Here is a 13,434-nt window from a genome sequence, read left to right on the forward strand (position 1 = left end):
TGATTTTCCTGTCCAGCTCTAATGCCAGGACTTTAGTTCATTCCCTACATTTCTTAATTTTTTAATCCATTTTATCAGTAAATGTAAAGGAACAGGAAGCTTTTCCCCCCCAATATTTGACTAGCACACCGTTTATTCAGAGCTTTATGGGAGTTGTGGGTTCTCTTTTGTCCTTTTCTTTTTCCTTTTTCCTTTATAACCTAATTTAAAACCGATTAAATTTGACGCAATACTTGCATAGTCTTTACTGGACTTTGGTTCTTCAACACAGATAAGGATGACTGAAAAATTAACAATATGATTATTATGGGCAGGGTGTGGAAAGTATCAGAGGCTGGAGGTTCAAGAAGGCATTCTGCCTACAGTAGTCAGAGATCCAGAGCTCATGTTTTTGAGGATGTTTGGAAGTGCAGACAGAAGTGACAAGCTCCTCTTGCTGTCCCAGCACCACCTACAAGGCATGTCCCCAGGCCGCCCTGGGCTCTCCCTGTCTATGGTATAGTTGTTCAGCTAGAATGATTGTGGTGCCTACCACTATTATTGAAAAAAAAATCCATTATCGTCTTGAAGTGCAAAATATGGCAAGAAATCTTTTCACGGGATTTTACCAATGATGCAATGTTGTTATGATGTAAACAGAATTGAAACTAATTTTGCATTTGGTGTCTTGAAATGTACTATAAAAGCCAGAAACTGGTAGGTAAGTGATTTTGTACTTCAGCTTTAGACATCTGCATGCATGCACAGTGTCCAGAAATGCGTCAGTACATCCAGAGATGGTAAAAGATGAGTTCATGTTGTGTTGTTGAAATCACATTTCTTGGAATATGCTGCAACAGTTTTGTTCCTGTATTTTTGCTTTTAAAAGTGCTCTGAATTTTCTATACTCTTATGGGCCAGATCCCATTAATTTAACTGTGGGAAAAACCTCAGTGGTTTAAGCAATAATTTCACACAGATTGGGATGGTAGATCTGTGATTTTGTTTCCTCAAAGTAGATCTGGGACATGTGTTCTGCTGACAGCTCATAAAATGAATCGGAGTCTCCCAAACTCTGGTATGTGAACCCTTTCAAAGTTCCCACCTTTGAAGGGGCGTGCTTAGGCACTTTGCACCCTGCAGGTGCCAGCCCGCGGGGTGAGTGCCAGCCTGGCAGGAGCTGCCACTGCGGGCTGTACTAGAGAAAGGTGAGGGTGAGGATGTGCAGCAGAATGGGGATGAGGGGTATACATGAGGTATATAGGAAGTATATATGAGCCTAACACAGGCTCTGAGCCTGGAAACTCTTGTAGTCGGGGAGCGTCTTCGTAATAATTCAGAGGCTCAATTCATTCACACGTTTACACAAACTGTAGGTTTCTAGACCCTTTCCTTCTGTTTAAATTTTTGGTTTAGACTGGACCAGGCAGGTGGTACAGGGGCGGGCAACTCCCAGCTCCCAAACACTTCTGCTGTGTTAATACAAGAATGCCAACAGATGGTAGTCTAATACTCATCCAGGGTGCAAGCTGTGACTAGCAATGCCAGGAGAATATATCTAGTACAAGTAAGTCTTCTCTTCAATTCTACTGTACTTGTTACTTTTCCTGGGGAAGCCTTTCCTTCCTTCTCCCTGTGGAGAGCTTCTGCAGAGCTTCTCCCAGCTCTTGAGAGGATGGGAGACTGAGATTACTTGGCATAGAAAGTATGCTAGTTGGTTTTCCGTTACGTTTTCCATGAAGGCATATTTGCAGAGGGAAGCTCTTCGGTGTTTTTCCCCACTGCCAGGAGACTGCAGTGCTGCAACTGCTGCCCTTTTAACCGATGCTCTGAGGCATTTCGTTCTTCTAACTGCAGACTGTTTGGGTGACAGATATTGATGAGTGCAAGACGGGGTCCCACACCTGTGGAGAGAACATAACCTGCACAAATACAGAAGGAAACTTCACTTGCTCGTGTGCTGATGATGCTTCTGGAACTGGCATCGGTTGCAGTGAGTAAACGGAGTGAGCAATTAAAATGAAGTGGCCCTTAACTAAGAACTGTGCTCTTGGATGAATTCTTATTTGTCCAAGGAAATTAAGGAAACCCTGTATGGTGACATACTGAGCAGCTTGTGGATCCACTTAGCATTGCTTTAGGAGGCTGTTTTGAGGTGGGCTAAGGAGACCAGATCCAAGTTTAGTTTGGAAATATCTACATTAAGGTTCAGTGCTAATTTTTACTGTCTAAATGTAATGACACATCTATCTAATGGCCTTTACAATCAACAACAGAAGTAAACACTCCTCGGAGGCAACATTTTTGGAGGTGATTTCAATCTATGTAATTTTTCAAACTCTCTGTGCCTTCTTTCCCTCTGCAGAAGGCTAGCAGAAGAACTGCACAAAATTTCAGTCTCATTTAATTCTTCAGAATAAGCTAGTCTTTCAGATCCAGTGGCTAATTTTTCAAAAGGACTCTGAAACTCTGTAGAAAATCTGGTTAACTATTTAACAAAGGGGGCTGCTGAAGGTTCAGCACTAGTGACTATCTGACCCTCATTTCAGCACCTCAATGTGGCAGCAGCATTCTCTGAAAAGGTAGAGCTGAGTGACTCATTGTCTTACTCTGTGTCAGCCCCCTTCATCAAGGTGAATTTTACTCCAGATCAAGTGACTGTCTGATGGTAGAGGGACACTGTGTGATTGTCACAGATCTGTTTCTGCAGAAAAACAGAAGGAAATTATGGCTTTTTTACGTAGAACACCTATCAGGATTCCCACCCCCATTTCAGTTACTTGAGGTTTCAGTAGTTTCAGGTGTCACTCAGGAAATGATGATTTTAAATGATGCATGATTTGGAAGTAATGCCTTCTAGGTCCCTCAGCTGTAGGTTCGATCCCATGTCTTTGTGGATGGTAACACACTGGTTTAGTTCTTTGCCTAATAAGCTCTTTTAGCAAGCTGAAATTTTCTTTGCAGAATGCAGTCACACCTGGGGTTCACTAAAATCACACATCCCTTTTCATTCAGGCTCTTTACCGTGGCAGTTCTCCTGCAAATGAAATTTTTGAAAACAAATGTCATTGAAGGTCATGTTGCAATAAAACTGGTGTGAGTCATAAAACTGATCCCATAAATGTATGGGAGCGATTAGGCACGTTTCTGCTAAGCCATACTGCTAGAAAGTCTTTGCCATGTAGATATTTGGTTCTGACCTATAGATTTGCTGTAGCATCAGAGTAGGCAAGAGCGCATTCCTTTTCTGTAAGAGCACGTCTGCACTGTAGGTCATGCTGTGCAGAGATACTAAAGCTACCTCTAAAACTAGCTAGTTTGGGTATCTGTGTGTGCGAACCAGAGCAGGCTGCAGAACCCTTTGAAGAATTGGGTCAATAGAGTTCCCTGCTTCCCCAGTGATGCTGTTATCTGTACCCGATCTAGCTTGAAACAATAAAAAAATGTGGTCTGCAGTCACACACAGATGCAATCAACTGGATGGCAGCAGAGTAGAAATAATCTGCATAAGAAAGACAAGTTGCGTGTGAAAAATTCTCAGTCTGAGATCAAGTGCATGAAATACAGTCACCCTTCACCTGTACATCTGACTTTGTGCATGGTAGAGATTTTCCATACCCTAAAGCTGCATAAGTTGCAAAAATCATTTAACTGTAAGTGATAGACAGCCAGTGCAGTTTTTCTTCAAAGCTGTACTCACACATCTAAATAGACAGAACTCAGCCAACCTCTGTGGGTCTTTCATTGCAAATCTAGAATCAAGCATATTTAGTATTTTGATCTAAAGTTCTCTGTGCTTAAATTTGATAAGCAACATCAGCAAACAGGTAAAATGCAAGTAATTGGTCAAATTTCGAGATTTTTACCTACTTTCCTATCTCGAAGTTCTGGAACTCTTTCATAGATCACATTGTCAATGCGGCCGAAAGTTTGAGATGTCTTTGTGAAATCCTGTGTTTCAGAATCTACTGTCCCCCCAACTGCTGTCAACAATGAATACTCTACACACCCTGTGCAAGGCGATATTGTGGGATGCCCTCCTTCGTACGAGTCGTACTGCCTCCATGGTGGTGTGTGCAATTATGTTTCTGATCTACAAGACTATGCCTGCAAGTACGTACAGAAATTTACATTGTCTATGTTGATGTATGGTATCCTTAGGGCTCAGTTGAGTCCGGACAGTGAAGTGTTTGTCCTTAAATTATCTGTTCATCACTCATGCTAGTAATTATCACTAGACTCTGCTCTTTTCTGTACGTGATTACTGTGAGTGGTCACTCCATTCATACCCAATGCAATTAATAGTAGGATTGGATTTGTTTCCTAAGCACTCGATACTTTGCTTTGGAAATGTAAGATAAGTTGTTAAATGAGTTATTGCTCATGGCTTTGTGAAAGAGGTGCTTGCTGTCTCTCCTGTACGTATCATGCTGACTTGTACCTCCTTCTTGGCCTTGCTGTTCCTGTGTAGCACTTGCTGGGGTGCAAGAGGACACTTCTGTCTCGTCTCCTCTGACTGGGACTAGGGAGAAGTCTAGTGTCAGCATCTTCCCTTAGAGTCTAAGAGTCTTAGTCCCTGGCAGAAAGGGTACAACATGATGGTCCTCTTAAAAACAGGGAGAATAGCAACGAGACCTTAAAAATGAGATGTCCTTCCCCCTTTTGATATTTTTGTGAAACCTAATTCCTGGTTCTCCAAATGCAGTTACTGATAAAAGCAAAGAGAATCTCCTATCTCCAGAAGTCAGCCTTGGCCTGGTCAACGTGACAGCCTAGTCCCATGGGGTAATCATTTCTTCAAAACCATTAGTGTTGGAGTTTAATTGTGTAACTTGATTATATTTGAATCTGTGCTATATCTTTCTTCAAAATCAAGCATAAAAGTGTTTACAGTGGGACAAATCCAATGCCTGCCTCCTCCCTCGGGGTACGTCACCTGGTAAGCGAGGACCTGTGCAGAGGATGGATGCTGTTCCATAGTAGGCAAATCTCCCTCTCTGTCTCGGTAACTTGGGTGGCCCTGGTGTAACCGTGGAGCGAGGAAAGCAAACTTTGTGCTGAAGGGTTTCTTTGACCCCCCCCATTCCCCCAGATCTTCCTTGTATTGTACTGCAGGAACCTCTGTACCAGGCCATTCCTGCAAGCACCGTCAAATCCTAGGCTTTCTTACTTTTAAATGAGTGGTGTTCCCTGCCTACAGACCTCTGTACCTGCAGGAATGTGAAAAGCATGTATCTCATGTATGTACGTGGGAATGAAGTGGATGCTTTGTGCTGTGGATTTCCTAAGCTCAGCAAAGCCCTTGGGCAAAGCCATTACAGGAGATGGGCTCTTGGTCATCTCTGGTATTTGTTATGAATTTTTAGTGTAAATTTGAGAGGCATTGAAAACTATCGTTTTTCATCTCACTGAGTTTCTCCTACTGAAATTGAAGAGTGTACAAATGCAGAACTTTCAAATTGGATCACAACTCTCTTTTCTTTTATTTGTTAGGTGTTAGCGCATCCTAAGAATCCAAATGTACATATTCTTCAGTTCTGGAGGTGAAAGCTGTTTAAAAAATTAAGGAACAACTGTGCTTAGCCGTGCTCTTGGGGGTCAGGGTTTGTGTGTGGACCTTGCTCAATTCTCAGTAGATGGCAGCATTCATTCATGTAGGCTGTTACACGTTAAATACCAAAATGAAGTCATGGAAAAATGTTATCTAGCAAAAATATCTAGCAAAAATCACATACCAAATGTGATTAGTGTTTTAATTAATAAAAGCTCCTACACTAGAAAGTAGATCTTCTATCTTATTTGGAATTTATTGTGAAGTTACATTAAGAAATTAGCATTTTTGTGCCCTCCAACATATATGCATTCTAATTTGTGACAGAGTGAGACTGCTTTTGCCTGATTTAATAATGAATGATGATATAAATGTCCTGATTTCAGGACATTAGGTAAAAGCTGCTGCAGGTCAAATCCTGCTTCTTTTGCTCATTTGACTAGCTCTTTTGACTTGAGTAAAACTAGACCGATAAGAATTGTGAGAAGGATTTGAGCCTATGTTGCTGAGAGATTGTTATGAATTGAATAGACTTTTTATTTTTTACGTTTATTATTTCCTTTTTTTATGTCTCTTACCTTGGACAGTAGAACTAGACTGAGATTCTTTTTGATATATTTCTCACTTTCTAGTAATTTTGTTTTGACAGTTTCATGCACTGATAAGATATTTCTATGTTGGGTTTTACAGTGGTAAAAACAAACAAACACAAACTGCCTACAGAAGAAGCTTATATTAAAACTAAGTTATGAAGGTATTTCTAACCTGTTCGAGTTTTTTTTAAACACTTTCATTCGTCTTTTATTTTAAAGTAAGAATTCAGATTAAAATTTGATTCCTTTAACCAAATTACTCTGAAAATACAAGTCCTATATTGCCTATTTCAAAGACAGGGAAGCTTGCTGCTGGAAACAGTTAAATGGAAAATCTTAGGAAACACTACTCACACAGAAGGATTTAAGAGAAAATTATTTCTTCTATTCTTTACCCATTGGAATCTGGAAATTATAATCTCTTTGTATAATTCTATAGGTAATTCAATAGCTTTACGGTAAAAAAAAAGTCTTTTAATATTGAATTCTACAGGTTTCAACAGCCATTCCTTTAAAATAATTTTGTCTTCGCCACTACTAAATTCAGCCAGATACTTCTGTAGCGGTTGCCAATGGTAAATCAATACGCAAGGTGACTGAAGTGATGATCTGGGGTTTTTTCCCCTTCCTTTTGGCAGCTGTGTGACGGGCTATGTCGGGGAGCGGTGCCAGTTCAGCGATCTGGAGTGGTGGGAGCAGCAGCAGCACGCGGAGCGGGTGAAGATGCGGAATATCATCATTGCGGTCTGCGTAGCGGTGCTGGTCCTCCTGCTACTGCTGGGATCCCTGGCTGCCTACTGCCGCAGGTAGTGCTTCCAAACACGCGCGGTGAACTTCTGGCACAGGAGCCGAGGTGCTGCTGACTTTCACAGAGGGCTCACGGTGAAGAACGTGAGCTGATCCTCAGCTGGTGGAAATTGCCATGTCATCCTTGCTACTCTTTTGCTGTTCAGTAATTGGATCTATGAATAATTCAGAAAGTTCTGGCATGTGCCTTGCCTGGTGTTAGCGAGTGACATGTTCGGGGGGGTGAGAAGAATATACCTTAATAGATTTGAAGAGGAGTCATAATTTGTATTGATGAGAGTGTTCAGGAGCATGCTATTTACTTCTTCCTTGGTCTCCCTTAAGAGCTCTAGATGTCTGAAACTGTCGTGGTAGGGCTTTGCTCTTCTCTGCTAGCTGTCCCATTAGTTTGGTTTTGCTTCCCTTTCAGTGTAGAGTGGCACCTGAAAGTTTCCTTGCCATTGAGAAAACCAGCATGCTAACCTTCCAATAGCAGCCTTCCACAGTGATGCCTCCAGCAATGAACGTGAAAGCAGTTCGGTAGAAAGAGTAAAATCAGGGATGTCAGCCTAAGGCACATCTGTTTTAAAAGTACTCCCTGGCATTTTCCATGTAATGAATTGTGCAGGTTTGGGATTCTTCTCCTGGCAAAAATGATCCCTACAGTCACTATTTAAGAACCTAGTCTGATGTGAAATTAACTGTCATCGATGTCCCCTGGACTGGAAAGTATTCAGCATTTAGTAAGTTAGTCTTTTGGCCATGACTTCAGCAGATAACTGTTCTCAGAGGCTCTTGTTTAAATGCATATTTATATTTAAAAGTAAACAACCGAAAAGCCAGACAGCATCCAATCAAGTCTCCTGCTGCATGCAGCCCTCCCCTCTGTGTGCAGGGGTTTTGTTTGTGGTTTAGGTTAATTTTAAAATTGGACTCTCCTAGGCATAAAATTTAAGCTGCAAAAGCAGCTAATATCTTCCATTCTTATTTAATGTTTCCTAGCATATTTAGTCCATAAAAGTAGAGAAGCTGACACGTTTCTTATTGTCTATTAACTAATAGTAGATGTCCAGAATTAAAGCTAAGCACAGCCTGGTTTGTTCTCATGACCTGGGATTCAGAAGCTAATCCATGGAGTGATACATACAGAAGAGACAAATTGTGAGATTCTTGTATTTCCCACATATGTCATATAAACTGTCATGAAAAATAGCCAGAATATGGCTGGTTTTAAGATGTGAAGATACTAATTCTCTTCCCTTCCTCTCTTTTTTGTCATTTCTTCCTGATTTACCCTTCTTTCTTGCCAAATGCTTTTGATCAATATAACTATTTACCTCTACAACAAATTTTCAATTACATGCTTGACTGAATTTGTACTGCAGCTATTACTAGCATAACTAGATCAAAATGAAATCACTGACCTAAAATCCCTATTTAACTGGAGTCTGGAAACCAGTATTTGGATTGAAATTGTTATGCTGCTTTTTCACATAATCTACTCCATTTTGAAATGTACCAATTAAGTCTGTAATAGTCCAGTTCCTTCCCCTGTAAAATGGAGATGCCTGTCTCCTTTTAGTTGGAGGAAATGAAGTTGGAGATCTACACTTGCCAGTTTGAAGAATGTGTGAACTGGAGGCCAAGAATACCACAGTATTGTGTTGGTTTGTTCATGGGCTGTAGTCTGCTGAAGAGCATTGTGTTATTCTTAATGTTATGTTTATATAGTCTGACTGTATATTATGCAGTGTTTCCTGCCTTCCTTGGGAAGCAAGGAAACAACTCTTCTCCAACAAAAAACCCAATCACAGACTTAACACCCACAATCTCTCCACCTCAATTGGCCAAGGCTGTGCAAAAATCGACAGTAGGACTGGATTAAGATTGAGAAATTCTTGACCTCTTGCCCATGCTTGGCCGACTAGATTTCACTGCCTCGTCTGCTTGTGCGCAGTTGCGTATGAAGACTCCCGTGCCTGTGAAGTCTGTCTGGCATCTGTTACTCTGCATGCTGTAAAGTAAGATGTAGAATTAGTGATCCTGTGCCTGTGAAGTCCGTCTGGCATCTGTTACTCTGCATACTGTAAAGTAAGATGTAGAATTAGTGATCCTCTGGAGCAGCACATTCCGCTGAGGGCCATGCCTGTGTGTGAGCTCTGTGCAATGAATTTTATAACTCTTGAGTAATAGGCTCGAGTTTTGTCAGGACTGTGAGCTGCAATACAGAACGGGCACATCGTGACACAGGTGTCACACAGGTGACAAAACATGAACAGCAGCCTTGCCACAGTGTCAGGAAAAGTCAAAATGGACTCATTTACCATATTTCTCAGCATTCTGCTCTGTGGATATACCCTCAGATCTGACACCTATTTGATTTTGTATTAACAGTCCCAGTCTTATTCTCTGCTGGAGACAATTACTTTTTTTAAAGTGTTTGAATACACAGGAACATACTATAGAGAATCCGGGGAGAAAATCTGTGTTGGAGACAGGTCTTTCTCATTTCTAGCAAAAAGCAAATTTTATTTACATTGTATTTTCATGAAGGGAGCAACATATGATAATTATGGCAGATGCACTTTGCCAGTTAGGATATGAATGTGATGCAGAAATAAAAGGAAAATTCATATTTTCTTTGGTATATATCTATTAAATTTCATTTAAAACAGATCAAGTAAAAGGATGCTATAACGTGGGACTTCTGGAATTTGAAAAGTGTAACATTAATTTTGTTAGCTAATGTCTAGGAGGAGAAACAACATGTAGGTAAAGTCAGTAAAGATGTACTGACTTGGATCTCAAGCAGGGTGAATGAGCTCTTTTTCTTATGACCATGTTTTCTATGTTGGGGGCTATATGGGCTGCCTTGTTAAATGATTGCTGTTTAATGGAAAAAATTGTTATTATTTTAATTTATGAAACTGATCACTTAGAGCTAATTATTTGTATCCTTTTCAAACTCCAGGTTGTACTCTCAGCCTTTTTTCCCCTTGAGCTAATTCTGTTGGTGATGCTTTTTCCTGGAAATATCTTAGTTCTGAGCTTTTTGAGGCTTTCAGTTTGTTTATTTCATAGTAATTTCTGAAATTGTTGTTTTTCATAAATGATGCAGGTAAATGCAGAGCGACTTTCATAATTGTAACTATCAATGGTGTACAAAAATACAGTCAGATTTTTATTTCTGAGCTTCACCCACAAATGCTGTTCATTGTGTTGGCTGAAACCTCAATCTTTATAAAAGGAATGTGTTATAAATAGAATAATATAAGAAAATGGAAGGGGTAGTTAAAATTATGAGGCCTATTGTTTTTTCTAATGAATGACCCTTTACAGATGGTACATTAGAACAAACATTTGTTCATTTCTTACTGACTTCTGTTTCTGACAAGCTGCTTGTTTTAACCACTGTGCGGTAATTGACAGTAATACACCCTTTCAAACCAATGAAAGGAAACAAAATAGATGTCCCTTCTGTAAATACCTATAGAATAATGTGTGAAAGGAAGCAGCATCTGTTCCTCCCAAAGCAAAATGATTTGTTTCCGCTTTTGTTCTGTTGCAGAAGTCAAAACCTATATAAGAAGAATCTCTATGCAGAAGCAGTAAGAGATGCCAGCAACCACGCTGACAATAAGAACGTGACACCTACTAGCAGCAAGTCTCGGGTAACTATATTAATGTGGAGTGGAAAGGGAAGCAGGAAGGATCAAAGAGTGTTAGGGATCCACTTGAGATTATCCATCAAATAATTCACATCTTAAATATATTAAATAACTGCTAGAGTCATCAAGTGCTTTGCTGTGAACCCTAGTTCATCTTACCTCATTGTTATCCCTCAAAGTTCACAGCTGCCTGGATGTATTGCAACCATTAGCCAGTGTTATTGTTAGCTTTGAATGCAACAGTTGGGGAACTGTGTTCTAAATTAAGGAAATGGCAATGTGATGACATGGCATATCACAGAGTTATTTTCACAGGAAAGTATGCCCTCCGTCAAAAAGGCTTCTTGGAAGCCAAGTATTGTGTCTGCTACACGAGATGTTGAACTTTATTTTGGGGGTTGATGAAATTAAATGTCCTTGTTTTAGAGGCTGCTACCTTGTAAAGAAAACAACCAGGATGTTATCAGGCAATTTGGGAGGAAATATAAAATATTGATTTTGCACTGGGGTAGGTAGAAATGCCATCACGATCTGGTTGTACTGGCTTCTCTCTGTTACCGTCTTTGAAGTTGCACCAGAGAATTTGGCTCCATCAGATCTGATCTAAGGATCTGATACTCACTGGCATTAAAGTGACATTGCACTGCTGGGTGATTGCAACTGAAACTTGAAGTTGAGAAAAGTGACATAATTGGCATCTGTGGCTACTTCTGTGCCCAGCCTGAGACTCCTTTCTCAGAATGGCGTGACTTACCCTGAGAACTTGTCTGCACACATGTATCATTCAGCTCTGAATAAGAATATCACCGTACTTGCCTGGGTAGCATCACATTAGCTAAGCAGCATACACTCTTCAAAACAAGCACAGTCATGCCAGTGGAAAAAGGCTACTGGAAGAGTTTATACTTGTACGGGACTGGTGATAAACTCTTGTGAAGCACACACCTTTTTACTGGGGTAGCTGCATACATGTTTTTCTAGTATTGGTATTACTGCAAGGTTTTAAAGCCTTCCACACCCAACTACAGCAGGAAAGGCACAAGAACCATGTGCGTAGTAGTCATGGTCACAAAAGAATTTGACTTTAAATGGCCTGAAGTTTGACTCTGCTCCAAATCTTTAAGTCCAGAAAGAGATGAGTTTGTTCTACTTGGGAATCTGATGAGGGGTTGAATATCATGGAGTATTTATAGTGCAAATCCAAGGATTTTTAATCAACCCAAAGAAGGCCTCACAAATGGTTTAGGTTGAGAGTCTGGCAGGATTTGTGAGTGGGTAGCGACTGAAACACCCTATCAAATGTAAGTTGGGAGTACTGCATTGACTTGACCCTTGTTAAGACCTATTGTTCCTTAGTGGGCCAGCTGCATACTCATGTGGACTTTTTATTACCAGCACTTTGTTCCTCCAGGTACTGGACAGCAAATGTGCTGAATCATGGTGAAGCCATCGTTTGTTCACAGCACAGACAGAAACCACAGCTTGCAAAATATCTGAGGCTGGGAAAATCAGAAACATTTGTTGGGGCTGAAAACAGCTTGTTGCCTGGGAGGCCTGCAGCTCATCAGCTCTGTCCTCACCTGCTGTCGTCTCCCCAGTTAATGCTAGTGGTCAATGACATCTTTGCTGAATATAGGAGTAATTAGACAGCTAAGCAATGGACTGAATCAACAAAACCAAATCCAACCTACTCACCTATTGCACACTCATGTTAAATTTCACCATGTGTTCTTGTACGGGAAGACATCAAATACATTAATAAAGCAATTTATTGCAAATGGCTGGTTGCAGGCTGGAAGAGGAAATCACTGACCCTTAGCTAATTATTGCTGCTTACACAGTAATGGATTCCTGTGGTTTCACGCATGTGATTTTCTCTGTGCTCATGTAGCCATTGAGTGTTCAGTTCACTGCGTTAAGTTCATGCATGCGTGCACTCAGGTTACAAACTGTGGAGTTGCCAAAACGCAGCAGGAAGTTGTCCATTTCTACTGTTCACTTAAAGTGGATTATTGGGGAGCTTTATGTAAAAAAAGAGATTAGACTACATCAGGGACAGAGAACTCTGTAGCTCTTCAACTCTTAAGGTGCTGGAATAGGTTTTTAGGTGCCATTGATTTACACAGGATTAATAATCCTAATGAAGGACTTTGTATGGGGACTGGATGATATGTACGCAGTAACTGGAAAGAGCTCATGAAATCACTCCTTTTGTAGCCCACAGTGCTACTGCTCGTTTGTGAGGCTGGGAGAGGGAGTGCGAAGACTTTCTTGTTCTTGCCCATCTAGGTCAATGTGGAGGATAACAAGCTTTTATGCTATCACACATATCAAATGCTAGGTATCAGGATACTGAAACTATACCTATAAATCGTCCAAGTGTCATTCACTTTTCCCTTTACTTCTATTCTGCCATGTGAATGAATACATTTAGCTGAAGGTATGCCAGGGTATTTCTTCACATTTATATTAGAGATCCATAAGCCAGGCTAGGTTTGTCCTGGGGATATGTAAGCCTTAGTAAAGTTCTGCACATGCCTGAATTCTGATGCTGTCCTGAAACTTTTCATCCAGCAAGCGTTCTGCTTTGCGCAGCCAAAGATATTTTGCAGAACTGCGAGGAGCTGAATCTCCTCTGAGGGTCTGTCACATGTGGGTTAGCAGCTGTAGGCCTGCAGATTTTATGTAAATGAACTGATGCCTAAATAGTCTGTGATTTAGCTGCATAAATCCACCAATTATCCACCTGGACCACTGAATCTGTCAGTCCTTCTGTTGGAACATCTTATTTATGGATGTTTTCTCTTCTTCCCTGTTTCTGCTCTTTAAACATCCCCCCTTTACTGAGTTTCCCTCT

At 40.7% G+C, this 13,434-nt stretch overlaps 1 protein-coding gene across 1 annotated transcript in view; it reads left to right on the forward strand.

Moving 5' to 3' along the window:
* LOC104161084 (pro-epidermal growth factor-like) overlaps window positions 1-13,434 on the forward strand; it is a gene marked incomplete at its 5' end in the record, with an annotated part of 30,413 nt that overhangs the window by 14,581 nt on the left and 2,398 nt on the right. Inside the window, 4 exons of the mRNA XM_009699394.1 lie at window positions 1,853-1,972; window positions 3,942-4,092; window positions 6,762-6,929; window positions 10,478-10,580. Coding sequence (XP_009697696.1) covers window positions 1,853-1,972; window positions 3,942-4,092; window positions 6,762-6,929; window positions 10,478-10,580 — 542 coding nt within the window. The remainder of the gene's footprint in view (window positions 1-1,852; window positions 1,973-3,941; window positions 4,093-6,761; window positions 6,930-10,477; window positions 10,581-13,434) is intronic.

The sequence above is a fragment of the Cariama cristata genome, unplaced genomic scaffold (assembly GCF_000690535.1).
Source record: "Cariama cristata isolate BGI_N322 unplaced genomic scaffold, ASM69053v1 scaffold884, whole genome shotgun sequence".
NCBI lineage: Eukaryota > Metazoa > Chordata > Aves > Cariamiformes > Cariamidae > Cariama > Cariama cristata.